The following is an 18,331-nucleotide window of genomic DNA, read 5'->3' as shown; positions in this document are numbered from 1 at the left end:
GTCCAGAACAATGATTCAGCCCGTCGCCCCCCCCCACCCCCAATCAGACCACAACCTCAGCCCATTTTGCTGACTGACGCGCACACATACATACACACACACACACACACACACACACACACACACACACACATGCAGACATGCAGACATGCATAAACATACACACCGCTGACCAAACACACTGTAAGTACTCAGTGTACCTCCACCCCCTCTCTTCACACACACACACACACACACACACACACACACACACACACACACACACACACACACACACACACACACACACACTGGGTTTCCTCCTGTTCCCCACCTTTAATGAATAAAAGAGAACAAGAGCTGATCTGATTGAATTGGCAGCAGAGAGCGAGGTGGAGAGATACAGTAAGGCCAGATGGATTATCTTAATCCTCCAGTAGATGACCATGGCAGAGGGAAGATGAACTAGGAAGCCTTAACCTTCCGGCTGACCCCCACACACTGTTTTCGTCCAAACACTCGGACCTCTGAAGTAGAAGCAGTGTAGATATTATAATAAAGCACAGGTCTTGTATGGAAGTCCAAAAATATGAAAAAATAATCAGTGCATTCTTTGGATGGAATCCCATCTGTAGCCATTTCTGCGGCAGCCATTTTGTGTTGGGCCATCTTGTTTCCTTCCTTGCAAACTTTTGGTATGCTTTGATTTGGATCCAAGTATGGAGAGAAACTTTTGAGGATTTGTGTGAAGCGCTCTGTCGACTAACACTGTACGATGTCAAGCTGCAACATGTAGTGTTTTTGTGGGGGTAAATTAACTGAGCTCTGCCTAAAAGCCCATGCCAGACTAATCTAAACCCATAACTCCTATAGCTCAAAGTATTAAGATTGTATAAACTGTTGTTGAATAATGTGGCTCCTTTTCCAGACTTCCTTTATTATGTGTTAGTAACAGTTCATCTTTTTTTTTCTCTCGTTGCTCAGGTTTGTGGCTGGAAAAGGCCTGTTGATCTACCCAGATATCGGGGACAAGCTGGACATCATCTGTCCCAAAGCGGACCAAGGCAGAGATTATGAGTTCTACAAGCTGTACCTGGTGAAGAGGGAGCAGGCGGAGAGCTGCAGTACAGTCCTCGATCCCAATGTCCTGGTCAACTGTAACAAGCCAGAGAAGGACATCAAGTTCACCATCAAATTTCAGGAGTTCAGCCCCAACTACATGGGCCTGGAGTTCAAGAGGAACGTCAACTACTACATCACCTGTACGTTTGTCTTAAGAGATGATTTCTTGTTGATATTTAGCTTTTTAACCTTCATTTAAGCAGAAAAGTGAAGAGTAATAATCTGCTTCACACTCAGTTACACACAGTCACACCTGGGAGTTTCCTGGTAAAACTGTATTTTAATGTTTGCTGCAGCAACTCCATGGCAACAACTGGAGGTGACGTGCCTTTATGGTACACTGGTTGTTGGCGTTTGGGGGGGGGGGGTAGAGTTCAGGATACAAACCAACAATCTTGACTGACATTTGCTCAAGTACTACTTTACTTAAAAACAATTTTGAGCTACATTTGCACTTTTGTACAAGGAAAATACTATATTAGTATAAGATTATACACAAGACACTTTGTTTTTCAGGACTTTCACAACAATTTCCTAATCATTTCCTGAAAGTTTCCTGAAAAGAACTAGGTACTAATTATTTGGAAAAGAGACAGTGTTTAGTTGGTACACTTCTATTTAATGAATCCCAATGAGTTGCTAGTGTAACCCAGAGAGTCTTGTAGCTCACACAGCAGCTCAGCTGCAAACATGTGTAATCTGCCTAAAGGCAAGCAAACAGTTCAACACATATGAAGACTTCAGTTTCCAATTATAAATTCAATTCCCAATTATAATACATATGTAAATGTAGCTGTATCTTTCTATGGGAAATTAAAATTGTCCTGTAATTGGTACAAAATGATATAGTTATTTCCTGCAAAACTTCTTGAAAATTATAAGGAAATTGTGGACCTATAAAATGAGCCATTACCTAAAGGAAATTTTAGAAAGAGGCCATTCTGGAAAATGAGTACTTTTACTGATGATACCATAGGCACATTTTGGTGATGATACTTTAGTTGAACTTTGAATTTAGTTTTACTTGTAATTGGGTATTTTTGCTTTGTGGTATCACTATATTTCCTGAAGCTCTGAATACGTTCTCTTTACAAAAAAAAACACAGACACATAGACTTTGTGCACACTTCCCTTCTCATTATTTTTAGACACATTTTTTAAAACCCTTAAGAATATCTCAGACATATTAAAACCACTGTAGTTTAACTATTAATACATTTGTGTCAAATGTAACTCACTGAAAGTTAGGAGGAGGTAAGGCCTCTGGGGAGTTAAGGGGCATCCGGCTTCAAACTCATTTACTGCCCACACCTGAACCAAGGAATTATATATGAAGTGCAGTTTTCACATATTATAATATGTGATAACAATTCACTCCAAACTACACTGCAAATCCTCTCAGGATTCTTGTCTTACGAGCATCAGCAGAGGCTTGGTATCCTCCTCCAGTTCAAACTCCCAAAGGCTTCATACAGAAACAAAACAGAAGCTTTATTTTTTACTGTTACTCTCCACATCATTAGAGTAATATTAGTTCAAGATGTAGTGGTAGGCTGTCTGTATGTCTCAGTAAGTCACTGTTCTCTCAGAGTACTTTTACTCTGCTCCAAAAGGAAGTGGATCATGTCTTCAGCAGTCACCCGCACTGGGATCTGTTTTTTTCTGCTGAAGCCCGAGCAGTTCCCTCACCAGTGCAATCTAAAAACCGTAAAGGAGATGAGTAATCTTTAAACATGGCAAGACCGAGTTTATGAGAATTTACCTGGTGTTTTATATTAGTGTGGGCTTGGAAGGATAGTAGGTCTAACCTGCGACTTATAACTGGAAATATTCCAGCAGAGCTGCAGAGCTCACCTCCTATATGATTGAATCAAACACCTTGAAGGAAATAAGATATGTTACTTTAAGTTTTTGTCACATTTTTAAAATACATCTGAAAATGTTTAAAGTCTAACTTCAGTGAAGACAAAAACTCTCTCATATCCTGATGGGTCTGTAGATTCCTCTGCTTCCTTTAAGAAACTGATGTGTTTTTGAAAACTGAAATTTATATTTTGTCGAGTGACAACGTAAATTTCACAGGTATAAAGTTCAACGACAGACTTGAGAGTACTCATACATGTTTGATCTTGAATGATTATTTTCTAACTGCCAACAAATCCCATAAAAACAACAATAAATGTATCCAACTATTGCCTGGGAAGCCCAAGTCTAATATAGATAGCTAATACCTCTGCACCATAGAGCTCCATTTTTTTTCAAAAATCTATCAAAAACACATCAGTGAGCCACACTGTTGCAGTGGGTGATATGTCCATTATTACCATGGACCTGGGTTCTGTAGCGTATACTGAGTCAACTCCCTCGTATAGTACACTGTCCTGTTGCTGTAAACTAACTGTATGAATCCACAACTAAAAGAATTGTCCCAAAAGAATGCAATATTTCTCCTGTTTAAGTTAACGATGCTAAAAACCACAGTGCCCAGCTGTTTCAAGAAAGTAGTGTCTGACTGACTTTATTTTTAAATTTTTTAAATGAAACAATTTGGTGACCAGATTTTTAAGATTTACAAATGTAAGCAGGAACCAAAGGGCTTGGGGCTGCCATAGACGGTGTAGGGAAGTCAGGGAGTGTTGAGAAACAGACAAACACTCCATTTTGGTTTTGGTCTTTCAATTGGATTTGTTGACAATAAGAAATTATGGAATAATGCCAGCCTTATCATTTGGATCATGAGAGGTTTAAAGCTCCATATAAGCTACAGTTTATCTGAGACATCAGACAGGTTAGACGTTGTTTCTCTAGCCTGTTAGTTCAGTAGCTGCAGAAGCTAACCTAATTCTAGCTCAGTTGATGATGCAAAGACAGTGTTATTCTAGGCGTGAATCAGGCCTTATCTAATTATTACTTAGTCATTTCCTACATTTCCCGGAATGACTTGAACAGTTTTGTAAAAACCTAACATGTGTTGGGGTTGATCTGGTCTGAGGATACTGTCAGTTGGGGGGTTCTGCCACATCTGTAGTTGATTCCTCTCCAAATCAGTGAAATGATCAGAGATGATTCATTTTCTAAACTAACATGCAACAAGCTGCCTTATGCCAAGAACAGCACATTGAGAAGTCAACAAATGCTCTGCAGGCCACAAGAAATAAACTGAGCCACTACTCATCTACTCTTATAAAGCATACTATATATTGCTGTTAGATAGACTATGACATCATTTACCCTAATTAGTATTTTAAAATATCCATACTATTTCATTATTTTATTATTATACAATATTCATATCCTCACATTGCTTTTCCTCCCAAATATGGATCTAATGCTTCCTTGGATGAGTTAACTTTATATCTTTTAAAGTTTGAAATGCTTCCGAAGATATAAAGTTTAATGTCTCCTATGTTAAGAAAATAAAAACAAGCTGCTTTATGTTTTATTCTCAAAAGAATAGCTTCTTTACATCATCTCAGGGAAAGATCCACGGTAAAATAAATCTCGCATGTTTTTCCTTTGATCTGGAGCAGTTTAGTCGATATCTGCGAACTCTCCCTCAAAGCCAGAATGTGGGGAAGCATGAAGCTTGTGATGTTATCAAGCGACAATTTTTTTTGGGGGGCCGCTCCTGTGGCAACATATCATGTGGACTTGGAAGTATTTCTTTGAGCTTTATTACACCCACATGTCTTGAGAATACACCTTGGGCTTTTTCGGCGTCTGCTCAAAGTTTTCCTAGCCGGCTGTTAGCGGGGCTGCTCCACATATTGTCTCCTGATTACATCATAAATATTTTAACTAACTATTACTGACATGTGCGTGGGCATGCATCTCAACTACAGTATTATTCCACATCAAAGAGAAAACATTTGCTTTTTTGTGTCTGCTGAATAAAAGCAGTCTTGCTGATGTGTGTATTATGCAAGTGTTAAGAATACTTAGCACTCACAGCGTTTCAGAATGTGAACTCATAACTAGAGTCAGTTTTAAATCCTTCACAAGGGAGGCTGGCTGTGCAGGATGCAGCCTGATGGTGGATCATCATTAGGCTCATATACTGTAACGCTCTCGCGTCAGCAGTAATCAGATGCAGTATTTGTCTTGGTTTTATGTTAATGTTGTTGTCCTTTGCAACAGGAAGAGCTTGCTTTGTTTTTTTCCACAGCGGCCTGTGCATACACCACGACACACTTCATCTATCATTTAGACAATGGCCATGCGTGGTTTCTGATGTGTGTAATGTGTGAGTGTGTTTTCCTAAGAGAGCAAGAGAGGGACAGCGAACACCTGCACCGAACACACTTTTCCTGCTTTTCCTGTACAGTAGAGTCATGTGTTTGTGTGTGTGTTGAGGCCCCTTGAGGCCAGCTTATCCCCACCTATAAGATGTGAGTGCATTATCCCACTGTCTCTGCTGGGAATGCAGTCCGGCCGGCCAGCAGAGCGGTGTAAATCTGCTCGGCCTATAAAGACCCGGCTTATCTGGCCTGATTAACGGTCAAACGTGGCAGACAACGTTTGACACAAGAAGAAGATACATAGGGAGTGGACATTCCACTGAATCTTCCAACAGTCTTTTTCTTGTCCACCCCCGGTCTCCCCCGGTCTCCACTCTGACTCCACGGCTCCGATTGTCTTTTCCTTGATCATCCCCGTCGTCACCCCCACCCCCACCCCCACTCCTGCTCCTTCCATGGGGTAGAATAAGCAGCAAAAGGTGTGGGGTAAAGTAAGCAACACATGGTGTGTGTGCGTGTATATTTGTCTGTGTGTGTGGGTCCCATGCCTTGCTATCACCGCGGGGGATCCCGTCCACTCGGTCCCGTCTATCCCAGCCCAGCTCTGACAGGAGTCGTGGGGGGGTTATAGGTCAAAACTCACGGACAAGGGGTCACGGAAACACAGCAGGGGGTCAGTAATGATAACCCTGCACTGATCTAAACCCCAGACCAGCACCAGCCTGTGCTGTCCATCAGCACCCCCCACCCCCTGTGTACACACACACACACACACACACACACACACACACACACACACACACACACACACACACACACACACACACCTTCCCGCCCCCCTGGTGTATGAGCATACAAACTGGTTGTATTTCACTGCGTTGTCTAAACACAGGATATGGAATGAGCTGTTTGTGAGTAAAATGGCCATGCTGTGTTTAGGGGTTTGTGTCAGGAAAGAAGTGATTTCAGACAGGAGGCTTTTAAGGTGAAAGAAATATAATGGAGAAAATGAGCAACAGAGCGGGAAACAGAGAGAAGGGACAAGCATATATACCCACACACATATATACAGACAGTCTTTATACGTCCCCCGAGTGGAGCCAAAAAAAGTCCCTCCATTTTCTCTCCCATTCGCTCCTCATTGAAATAATGTACCATGACTGCTCGGTGATATGTTCTCAGTGGTTAGCTGGGCCGGTGAGTCTCTGTTCTATATAAGGGTAAGGCCACAAGGCAGTAAACAGAGGCAGCCTGTCGTCATACACTCCTCTTCTCCCTTGATTTTCAGTGCAGCGGGCAGAGTAAGCCTGATCCCTCCTGACAGCTGTCACTCTTCATCTCAGTGTAGCATCGTGGACTCTGACACACACTGACTTCCCCACCAGAATCCTGCCGCAGTGGAGCACATGCTATCTCACCTCTAGAAGATTGCCTCACTGAAATACATAATGTCCCGCTCGCAAAAAACAGCATAGTTGTTTTCATTTTGGTCACTCTGTTTATTTGACTTGCAGGTAAATCCAACTTCCTCCATTTTTTTTTTTTTTTTTTAAATCTGGAAACCGGGAGCACTTTATTATTTAAGGATAAATTCGTTATTGAAAAAGCTTTATTTATTTCCTGACTCTTGGAAAAACTGCTGACAGACTGAATTTGACGCTGTAGGATGATCTTTTTGTGGTGCTCACACCAGACAGGAATAAGGTTAGGAGGCATGTTGCATATGACTAACATTCATGCTCTTTTGCGTGGGCTCTTTTCTGTATCACTGTTCCTCATCCACCTACACATTATGAACCCCTCCATCCAAATATCCTCTCCTCCTCCATTGGGAAATATGCATGCAACACTAAGTTCTTTTGCTTTAGAGTAAAGGTCAGCTTCATGTCCTCTTATTTATCCTTGGAAGAGTTCAAGGTCCCTGGCCTGGCTGCAGCAGATCACAAGCTCCTCCCCCACCCTACATTTTGCGAGGATGTAAACACATGACATGTGTGCAAGTGAGCTCTGGAACATGCACACACAAACACATATACAAATGAAGGCTTGTACACAGTCAAATAAAATATATAAACGCCGACAGGCTTATAGCTCGATTTGTTGCAGTGCAATAACAGTAATCTGATTAGAAAAAAATAGTTAAATGTCATCTTTTAGAGTTGAAATTACCATAATCAAATTACAGCCTCTCCCAAAAAATAAGGCAGTTGCATTTGTCAGCGGCGCGTTTGAAAGACATTTTGATTGTCAGATTATAGAGATGCAAATAAATCACACATTTCTAGCGCGCAATTAAATGAATTTTTGTTGAGGAGCGATAACTGTTAACATCTGCTAACCTCCCTCAGTAAAATTCCACTGAAATACTATAATTACAAGCAAGAGACACTGTGCAGGATGTTCCTTTTGCATCGAATGTGGACTCAGAACAAAGGACGTATTGTTTTATTGCATATTTATCAGGAAAAATTGCTTCCAGAACCTGAAATAATGATTAGTGTTGTAGGCAAACATTTCTATCAGTCCTATTTTAAATGCTATGGCATATGAGTCCTGGGATAAAGAAACATAACATCAAAAAGTGGTTGAAAAGAATCAGTTTTTATCATTTTTTACGCCTTGATTCTGGAGGATATTGTTAAAAAAAATTGTCCTCTCATTCATACCGTTACATTTCAATCAGTTCATTTTGTTCCAGTATGTGTCGTGTTTTAATTAGTAAGTTATCATGATTAGGGAAATGCTTTAAGAATTAGAGAATCAGTTGTGGATTGACTTGGAGTAACTGTCATTGATGTCTCCGATTAGAGTTAAGCCTAAATGGATTTAATTTTCAAAGTAAACCCTGCTAACAGGTCAGGTGGGTACCGGTGAAGCAGCATGGATAAGGAGATTTAACCCCCCCTTCCCCCCTGTTAGTGAGTATAGCCCAATGTTTATTACAGTGCCAGTGTAATATATGACTTTCTGCTTGCTTTGCAAATCTATCCAGGCTGCCTCTGCTCCTTCTCCGTTGGATATTTCATTCAGAGAGGGTTAGCAGGCACAGCGTTATTGTTGCTGGTTATTGCCTTTCGTTTATTACAGAGGAGTTTGTTTAGAGGGGGGGTGGGGTAGGGGAGACACGAGGACTTTCTTTTAGACGGAGGGCTGCTCATGTGGCTGTACAAGTGAATGGTTACTATTGGTTACGCCTGAACCTGTCGCTGCTAGATGAAGCTGATATATTCATGTATTCATCTCAATTAGTCCGCTCCGTGCATCTTCAAATGCAGACACTCATCCCTCCTCGGCTGTGCTCCATGCTTATCTTATTAGAATATTTTATCCTGCGTGCAAGTTCTCCCTCCCTCTCTCTCTTTCTCTCTCCCTCTATGTCATCCCTCACTCCATCCTTTTCTTCTTCCATTATTCTTCTCTCACGTACCAAAGCTGTGTGTGTGTGTGTGTGTGTGTGTGTGTGTGTGTAGGTGCTGTGGGAAGTCTGTGTTCAAGTCATTTTTGTTAACTGATAGCTTAGATCTCCTCACAACACACAGACCACAAGAGACCACAGAGCTAACTCTGCGAAACAACAACACTGTTCTCAACTAACACAAACTCATTTGCTGAACAACTCTTTTCTCCAGAAGCGTTTGTTGAAAGTAGCTTCCTTGTTCTCTTTAATTCTCTCCGCAATGCAATGCAGAAACCATCTCTGTGGTTTTGCAACCCTAAAATAGCTTCAGGCAAAAGGAGAGGAGACATCTTATGACTTCTGGAAAGATGCATGTTTGGAGTCCATGGTGATTAGGAAGAGTAAAATGTAGGACACAAGAACATGAGCATCATTGTCCATATGGCAAATTGTTTCAGACAATGGTGTATCGCTGTTAAAAAAAACATAAGCGCAGGATAAAACAATGACAGCCCATAATCTAAAACACTCTGGAATTGCATATTTCGCTTTCCATCTGAGATGTCTGAGGTTGTTTGCCCTCTGCTTTGCCAACATATTCTCAGTGTCTTTCTTCTCTGGCCAATAGCTAAGCTCAAATCACAGCTCTCTGTCTTTCAGATGGAGCTCTCTCTCCCTCTCCACCATCCCCAGAACAGTGGTTTCTCTTTTCCAAGGCGGACTCTGAAATGGCTTTGTTTTCCGACAGCCATTCAGTTGCAGCCTCAGCCAGGGCCTGCCAAGAAGTCCGCCTCCCCGAGCTGGAGCCCGGACTTGTTTACACAAACTCATCGGAGAAATATGGATGTATAATTATAGAGGTTGTTAGTTTTAATGTCGCATCCGTGCTATGGAAACCACTGCATGCTTGGTCAGCTACGATGAGGGGCGGCTGATGAAACTTTGAGCGGGGATGGCGTGAACATTTCTGCGGAAAGCGGTTTTTTTTGGGGGGGGGGCTGAAAAGGATCTTCTTGATGGAATCGAATCAGTGCTGAGCAAAGCAAACACACATGAATCACAAGGCGGTGATAGAGATTGCTGTGGTTGTCCAACGCTTAAATACAGAGTATAAATACTGCTCTGCAGGCCAGGACCAAACCCGTTTCTGTGAATTCAGCTCGGTGGCAAAATGTCCATGTTCCATTCCAGCCCGACCACAAGCACAAAAACACAGTTACGGGAGCAGACAACTACACAAGAGGCGTGTGTGTGCACAAACACACAGGCATAAATAAGCACAAAGCCACATAAGCAAATTCAAAAATATATATACTCATAAGCTCACAGTAGCATGCAAATAGATGCTCACACAAAAAACACAATGCACGTCCATCCTTCTCCTCTCTGCACAGATTTGCTTGCGTAATAGAAGCTGCAGTATGCATAGTGCGTTTTGTTAATGCACATTCAAGAGAATTCTCTTGTAGCTTAGCTGAGCACAAGATATTTTCAGGCAGCGTTCCCATGGGTGTGAAACGTGTGCGTTGGCACAGTGTGTGCATGTGTACCATGATGGATAGACGGATGGATGGGATGCTTAAAAAAACAGCTTCACGTCTTCAAATAAATACGTGTTGTGTTTGCGTTCAGACTGTGAGTTGATGATTTCGTAGTCTGCGATGGAAAAATGTTACCTCCCGTTCCAAACCCACAGGTTCAATTTCTTTCTCTCTTTCCATTCCTCTCTCCCTTTTACTTCTGCAACTTAATCTGTCTCTCCCTCCGTCTTGCCATTCCACCTATTTTCTCTCCTTAGATCCCCCCCTTCCTCCTCTCCCCATCTCTCCTGCACAGTGACAGATCCTTCAGGAAATTGTTTCGAGTCTGCCAGACATTTTTGTGTTGTAGCTGTTTATTTGTGCTGGGAGCACGGGGGTCCGGAGCCCCAGCTTCTCCCCGCTCTCGGACTAGAGGTTAAGCTCCCGAACTCTTTCACCGCCCTGCGCCAAAAAACACTGATCCTCGATCAGCTTGGCTTTACCGTGTAACCGATACCAGGGATGAGGAGAGAGGAGCACCAGAGAGGATGTAATCAGTGTGTGTGTGTGTGCGTGCGTGTTTATATATGTGCGTCAGCTGCTAGCTTTGTGTGTATTAGGATGTAATCAGCAGCATTTTCTCTGTGGTCTGCTGTGCTCTCTGATTGGGGTTTTGGCGAATAACAGGGGAAAGGGAGGAAAACTGTGTTTCTTTTCCTGCTTCTTGTGTTGCAGCCTGGCCTCAGAGCCAGAGAAGCCTCACTGTGGTCTGGAGCCATGCTTGCAGCTCTGGCTCTTAACACATCAGCTACATCAGAACCTCTATCTATTTTATATATATATATATATATATATATATATATATATATATATATATATATATATATATATATATATATATATATATATGTCTGTCTCTCTGCCACCCTGTGCATCTCAATGCCTCTGCATGTGTGCGTGTCTGTGTGCATTAGAGCTGCTCTGACTCAGATCCCATGTTGGCTGCAGTCAGCTTTGTTCAGTCACCTCCATGTTAACAGGTACAGGAGATTCCCCCAGGGTTTAGGCTCACACATACACACGCATTCACACATGCACGGTCACAGGGACACATGTACATTCCCACACACACACGTGCACTGTCCTCTTTCTCACTCTCTATCTCCGTCTTTGTTCTGCCGCTTGCAGATTTTGTTTTTGCGGACAACAGATGGGCCGACATCGACTCTCTTCTACATAACAAGTACACTCTCTGTCTCTGACATCTCTCCCTCTCTTTCTGTCCCTCTCACTGTCTTTACTGTCTCTCTGCAATCTTTCTTGCGTTGAAACCATTCAGCATTTATTTGTTTCAGTCATTTATCTAGCAAAAATCCCAAACATGAACTTATTTTTGCAAGATTTGCTGCTTTTCTCAGTTTAATATAATTGTAAATTGAATATCTGCTATGGGCAAAAAACTAATCTGTCCCTTTCTGTGTTGCTCTGACCTGATCATCACCCAGGCAGCTTCATTACCCTGAGGCCAGCACCACACCTGAGCCATAGCACCCATTTTTATCCTTGCACATTGCATCAGTGTGCCGTTCCCTCTTACTTAGAATACCTCATTGGGTTTGTTTTGGATTGCCTATTTGCGACTAGAAGCGCCTGAGCCCGCAGTAAGAGTTATTGTTTGTTTGTTTGAGTCCCATCTTTGATGAGTGTTATTGTGCCGAGGAACACAAGGCTGGCTCAGTTGTCATAACTCTCTTCTGGAGGCCAGATTGAAAAGGTCATTGAAATGAAGCTCCGCTTTCCACAGAGGATGAATGGACACAGTGTAGGAGCCACACACACACACACACACACACACACACACACACACACACACACACACACACACACACACACACACACATACACTAAGACATCTAAACTCATTTGCATGAATGCAGACAGAAACACACGTTGTCCCGTTTTATTAACATGCACCAGCACGAGCGCAAAGTTCTCTGAGGATTCGTCCTCTGCCCACTGGTGTTCGTTAACTTGTTCCAGGGCTTTGGCTCTGGTTTCCCTCAGGGGGGACTTTTTGTACAGATTAGCTCTTTAGTCAATCTAGATTTTTGAAGTCTCATGGCCTCTGACAAGCTACCACTATCACCCGCCACATTCCGATCCATCCCAGCGCTTCTTTTATCAGGCTGCGCAGGCTGATTTGTGGCTCGTGGACCTTTAGATCGAGGAGGGCGACTCCCCTCCGGAGTCCAGAGTCCCATATCACCTTTGTAGACGACCACAAAGGCCAGAGAAAAGCCGGAGAGGATCAGTTTTATCATCTGTTGGGATTTAGCAAGTGAACCATGGTTCACCTTGTGTGATTATCAGTGCAAATGAAGCAAGACGAAAACTTCAATGAGCCTCCTGCTGAGGAACAAGCTCACTAAGACCTTGTGTGTGCATCTGTCAGCTGATTACACAAGTGTAACCTGACGATGTTTGGAGAAGATGCATGCTGGGATTTATTATAGGCTATAAGATTAATACAAGTGCATTGTAATGGACACAGTAAAGGGATAATCAGATAGTATTGGTGTTATCCTTATCAAGCCAAATGCAAACATTTAAAAAAACTTTTTTTGGTTACTGTAAAGTGTTAAGTGCTATTAGATGATAGAAAAGGAGTTTCTTTCACTTTATTATTATATATATTTATGGACACCTTTTCTGCAGCCACTTCTTAGTAGGTAATTTCATGGCAGTTACTGTTAACATTGTCAACAGATACTTGTCTCTTTTGTCTGCCATTTCTCTTGGCATTCTCCCCCACTCTCCCCAGTATGAATGATGTTTAATAGAGAATGAAAATTGAATAATATGCTCCATTTCTTTGTGTATACTTCCGAGAATGTTCTTAACCCTGGGCATGACCAAATGATATGGTTATGGATATGGATAAGGTGTGCAGCTTTTAATTTGACATAGCAGCAGGAAGTGATCACTTAGTTTAACAGAAGCTCCAATAATGTGTCAAAATGATGGGGGTTGAGACGCTAGTGGTGCTGCTATCTGTTAAATTAAAGGGGTGATTGAATGCAAAACTGATTTTACCTTGTCATAGTTGAATAATGACAGTTTAGTGGGTAACTAGGACATACATAGAACCTCAAAATCCCATTGATACCTCTTTCATCTGCAAATCTCACAATTTGAAACTGCCTCTGAAAATGGTCAAATCTCAACGAGCCGCCTAGTTGACGTCAACTCGGCGGCTCCTCCTCATTTGGCTCTAGTCTCTATCTTTGTCACGCCCCAACATTTACATGGCTACACCACTGACCTGAGATCAGCTTAGTCTTCTGAATAGGTCGCGCAGATCTCAGAAATTGTATACATTGTTCATCTACTATTTTACCACTAAATTCACTTCTTAGACTTTTTTATGTGAGAAATCAACTATGTAGAGGTCAAATATGGGCCGTTTTATGAAAATGGATGTCTAATTGCAAATTTGGTCCGACTGTGTGTCGGTGCTGCCTGTGTTGCTGCCTCGCCGCCCGGCCTGCCTTCCTTCACAGACCCCGGCCTGCTGTGAGCTAGATGGAGCTCCGTCACGGCTGGCAGCCCACGGCACTCCATACCCGCGCAAAGTCACCGTTTTTTGGGTTAATGGACTACCAAACGCCACTGCCCTGACAGAGCTCCAGGGCCTGCAGCTCCCCTCTTCCTGCTAAATGGCCAGTGTGTGTGAGTAATGTCGTTTTTCCATTACATGGTACCTGCTCGACTCGCCTCGACTCTACTCGACACACTGTGCGTCCGTTTTCCATTGCAGATGTTAGTACCGCCTCAGCGTGGCTGGTCGTTATATGCCAGCTCGACGCAAACACCAGCGCACAAGTATAAACATCAGGCCACTTGAGCTTGTTTTCCAGTTCTGTGGAGGCTCCACGCAGAGCTTTCGCCGTATACTATGTAAGTGGCCTGATGTTTATACTTCTGGTGCGTGCGTCGAGCCGGCCATGTGTGTGTGTACGTGGCTATGGCGAAAGCTCTACCTGGAGCCTCCGCAGAACTGTAAAACAAGCGGCGCCGCAGGAAACTGCTGTGACCTAACGCGACACACAGAACGTGGAAGGTGTGTTGTTGCCAGAAGACACATTTAGTTTCTAATGAAGCTGGAGGCAGCAGAAAAAAAAACACAGCTGGCTAAACTATTTAAAATAGCGGGTTTGTTCAGGACACCCCCGTCTGTCGCTTTCACGTCACCTTTTCGGCTCGCCTCAGCTCGCTTGGAACCTCGACTGAGGTGGTACTAAAAAAAGTACCTGTTAGCAGGTACCAGGGACTTTTTTTCGTAATGGAAAACCAAAAAAGGCGAGTAGAGTCGAGGCGAGTCGAGCAGGTACCACGTGATGGAAAAGCGATTTAAGAGCGCGGTCAGCAAGCTTGTTACGCCAGCAATCTCTTACCACAGGTTCCAGTTAATCTTATAATGTGTGTAATTATAATGTGTTGAGTTATTTAAACAAACGATCGGGGAAATAAACGCCTCTTGTCCGCGAGTCTCATTGATAGAGCCTGCGGCTGGATGGAGCTCTATCAATGAGAGCTAGCTAGCCTCCTCTTAGAATTCCTCTGAAATTCACAAAAATGCATTAAATTGAAATCGGACACCATTGTTAGCTGTAAATATACTCTAATTACGCCGTAAGTGAAGCTAACTAGCCGCAATCTGTACACATAGGATTGAAGGGACAGTAGCAGCTAACGAAACCTTTGATGTTCACAAAAATGCATTAAATTGAAATCTGACACCATAGTTAGCTTTATAAGACCTTGGGGTAGATGTTATATAAGTGGCGTGATGAAATTCAAACTGTAAATATAGCTACACTCGTTATGCCGGCAGCTGGCAGCCAGCCAGCTCCGCGGAGCTCCATGGAGCCCCGAGTATTCCAGTAGTCCAGTACCCAGGGAAACAGTGACTTTCACTGGGTATGGAGGTTGCCGCTTTGTGTAGCTCCTAGCTAAAGTCCGACACGTCTTACTAAATTTGCAATTAGCCATCAATTTTCATAAAACGGCCCATATTTGAGCTTTATATAGTTGATTTCTCGCGTAAAAAAGTCTCAGAAGTGAATTTAATAAGGAAATAGCCCGACAAACAATGTATACCTTTGCAGTGTCTGAAATATGAGACCTGCTGTCTCGTCTCCAATGTGTTTCTATGGGCTTCGCTCAAACCAATCAGCGCGCAGCTCATCTAAATATTCATGAGCATACCATATTTGGAAGAAAAGCTCTTGTTCCAAATAGAGCCATATTCACAGGGTAGTTAAGGGCCTAATAAAATAGCATTCAGGGAATTTTCAACCCAACCAATGTTACATACCCTATTAGGAGACCTTAAGGAACAGTGTAAAATACCCTATATAATCATTCTATTACCCCTTTAAATTAAGAGAAATACAGGAGTAAAGAATCTGGACTGATTGTTGACGTGGGCAGTTAGTGGGCAGTTGGTTGAGAAAAGAGCACACTGATTTCTGTGGTAGGAGAAACACTGGCCATGATGGGATTAATGAAACATTAATGTGGAACTTCCATCTAACAAGGAATGAACTCAGTGTACTCATTGTTAGCTACACACACGAGCGCACAAACAAGCCTTATACACACACACACACACACACACACACACACACACACACACACACACACACACACACACACACACACACACACACACATACACATTGGTTAAGCTTGAGATAAACAGTAACTCAGCCACTCCTACATGAACAAAATTAACCTTTAGCTTTTGTGTGTGTGTGTGTGTGTGTGTGTGTGTGTGTGTGTGTGTGTGTGCTTCAGTATGTGTTGCATCTCTTCTAACCTTTAGCTCTGATAAATAGGAAGGTGAAATGCCATTTTTTTTCTCTCTGACCCAGTTTCCCTTCTGCTTATTTCTCTGAACACGCAACATTTCAGCTGCCATTAGTGCAACGATGCACTGTCTGAGACGGTAATTCAGAGGCAAGTGTGTGTGTGTGTGTGTGTGTGTGTGTGTGTGTGTGTAGCTATAAGGGCGTATTTGTTCACCTGTTAGTTTAGTGTATTCAAGGATGTGTGTGTGCCCACCAGGGCTGTGCCAATTTTTTTTTAAATAATCGTCTAATTGATCGGGAGCGACAGTCACCGCAAAGAAAGACAAATAACAGTCATGGCCAAAATTTTTAATTTTTTCCTTTTAAGGTTGAGTCTGTGCTTCTAGACATATGCAACTGTGAGTCATCTGAAGCAAAACAAGCTACTGTAGGCCACTTCTTCAGGCTGTTTTTACTCTGCACGTGATTTGTGTAAACTGTTTTCTGCGGCTGCAGCTCGATGATATCGGTGAAAAGAGCCATTACAGCCAATGATCTACTCTGTCATCAGGGAGGGAGTTGTGTGGGTTACTGGCAACTTCTCCACACAGACAACAGAATACATTATAGCTGAAATAGCAGGTGAAGTTGAAATAGCTATCTAAAAATGTTCCATATTAGCAACAGCGTCGTGGTTTGCTCGAATTTTGCAGTCAGTGTGGTTATGAAATTAATATTGGATGCTCCGGCTGCTGCCATTGCTTCTCATAACTTTAATACTATATGCAACAGCTTATAGTTTTAGAAGCTGTAGGTCCCCCTCCCTCAGGTTACACTGTTTTATTGTGCCGATCGACCGCATTCAAAATTCTATGATTTGAAGTCCCCCGGTGCACACCTGTCAGATTATGTGGGTTTCGGTTTAGCAGTGTGTGTGCACATTTTGAGCAGGCCTCCTTCATTTTGTGTTTGCATGAAGGGAGGAGGGGGTTGCAGGAGTGCAGGAGAGAGGTTCTGGATGCGATGTACCCAAGATGAGTCTGTCTGCATCTGTCACGTTGGAGTGTGCTCAGTCTGTTTGTGTTTGAGACAGATGACTTGCTCTGCTCCCCAAGGTCCTCCTGTTAGTCTGCGTCCTTTATCTCCTACTGATCCGACAGACGGCCTGCACCGTGTGTGTACCTTTGTTTGTGCGTAGGCTTGGGTGTATGTATGTGAATATTTCGCATGTGTGCATCCTGTGTTTAATTGTGCTTGCGCACACAGAACAATGTCATCCCATATCATTGTGTGCGCGGATACACAAGGAAGTTTTGTGCCACGTACAGGCGTACAAGGTTTTTGCAGCATGCTGAGTTGGGAAATTGAAAGTGGAAAGTGCAGCGGTGTAAAAGCTCTGCCCTGCTGGATTCATCAGAGAGGTGACATGCAGACACCCGCAGCTAAATGATGCAGAAGCTCTCTGTGTCTGCAGGCTGTGAGTCTGGTACACACAGACACTTTGGGAGCTGCTGACAGGTCCTCTGCAGAGGTTAAAAGCTGTCATAAGTAGTCTTGAAGCGCTAGCCCAGTGGTGCTGGCCATGGAAGTCCATAATGCCCGACCTTTGTCTCGGTAATCTGGGACTGTCTTGACTGATGTACAGGGACCACACATACGCAAACACACGCACACAATAAAAAATCACCAACATCACCACATATTCCCAAACATTTGTACACATACAAGCTGAAGTACATATTCACACTTGCACATATCTGCCCAAGCATGTACGCACACTCAAATACACATAAATGTACACAGACACACACACACACACACACACACACACACACACACACACACACACACACACACACACACACACACACACACACACATGCGCACAACCCAATACACACATATGCTTCCTCTGCTTCACAGAGAGAGATCACCTCCCACTTCTTCTTTCCAAACTGAGTTCTCCTCCTCGTCCTCTCAACTCCTCACTTCATCACCTCCTTCCATATTCCCTCACCGACATATGCTTGCACAGACACCCCAGTGCACAGACATACTAACACACACACACACACACACACACTTGCACGCACACTTCAGACAGATCAGGTCTCACTCCTCCCCGGCTCGCACACTCTCTCGTCTTCAAAAAAAGGAATCTCCCACTTCCTCTCCTGCCCCTACTCACCCCACACTCTTCTTTCCATCCCCTCTCTAAACACC

At 43.1% G+C, this 18,331-nt stretch overlaps 1 protein-coding gene across 1 annotated transcript in view; it reads left to right on the top strand.

The window, feature by feature from the left end:
- Positions 1-18,331, top strand: part of efnb1 (ephrin-B1) — a 60,597-nt gene that overhangs the window by 23,796 nt on the left and 18,470 nt on the right. The window contains exon 2 of the mRNA XM_078261244.1: positions 964-1,241. Within this exon, the coding sequence (XP_078117370.1) occupies positions 964-1,241 (278 nt within the window). The remainder of the gene's footprint in view (positions 1-963; positions 1,242-18,331) is intronic.

Source organism: Sander vitreus, chromosome 10 (assembly GCF_031162955.1).
Source record: "Sander vitreus isolate 19-12246 chromosome 10, sanVit1, whole genome shotgun sequence".
NCBI classification, from domain to species: domain Eukaryota; kingdom Metazoa; phylum Chordata; class Actinopteri; order Perciformes; family Percidae; genus Sander; species Sander vitreus.
Note: the sequence above shows the minus strand (reverse complement) of the source record. Positions and strands in the feature narration are given on the sequence as shown.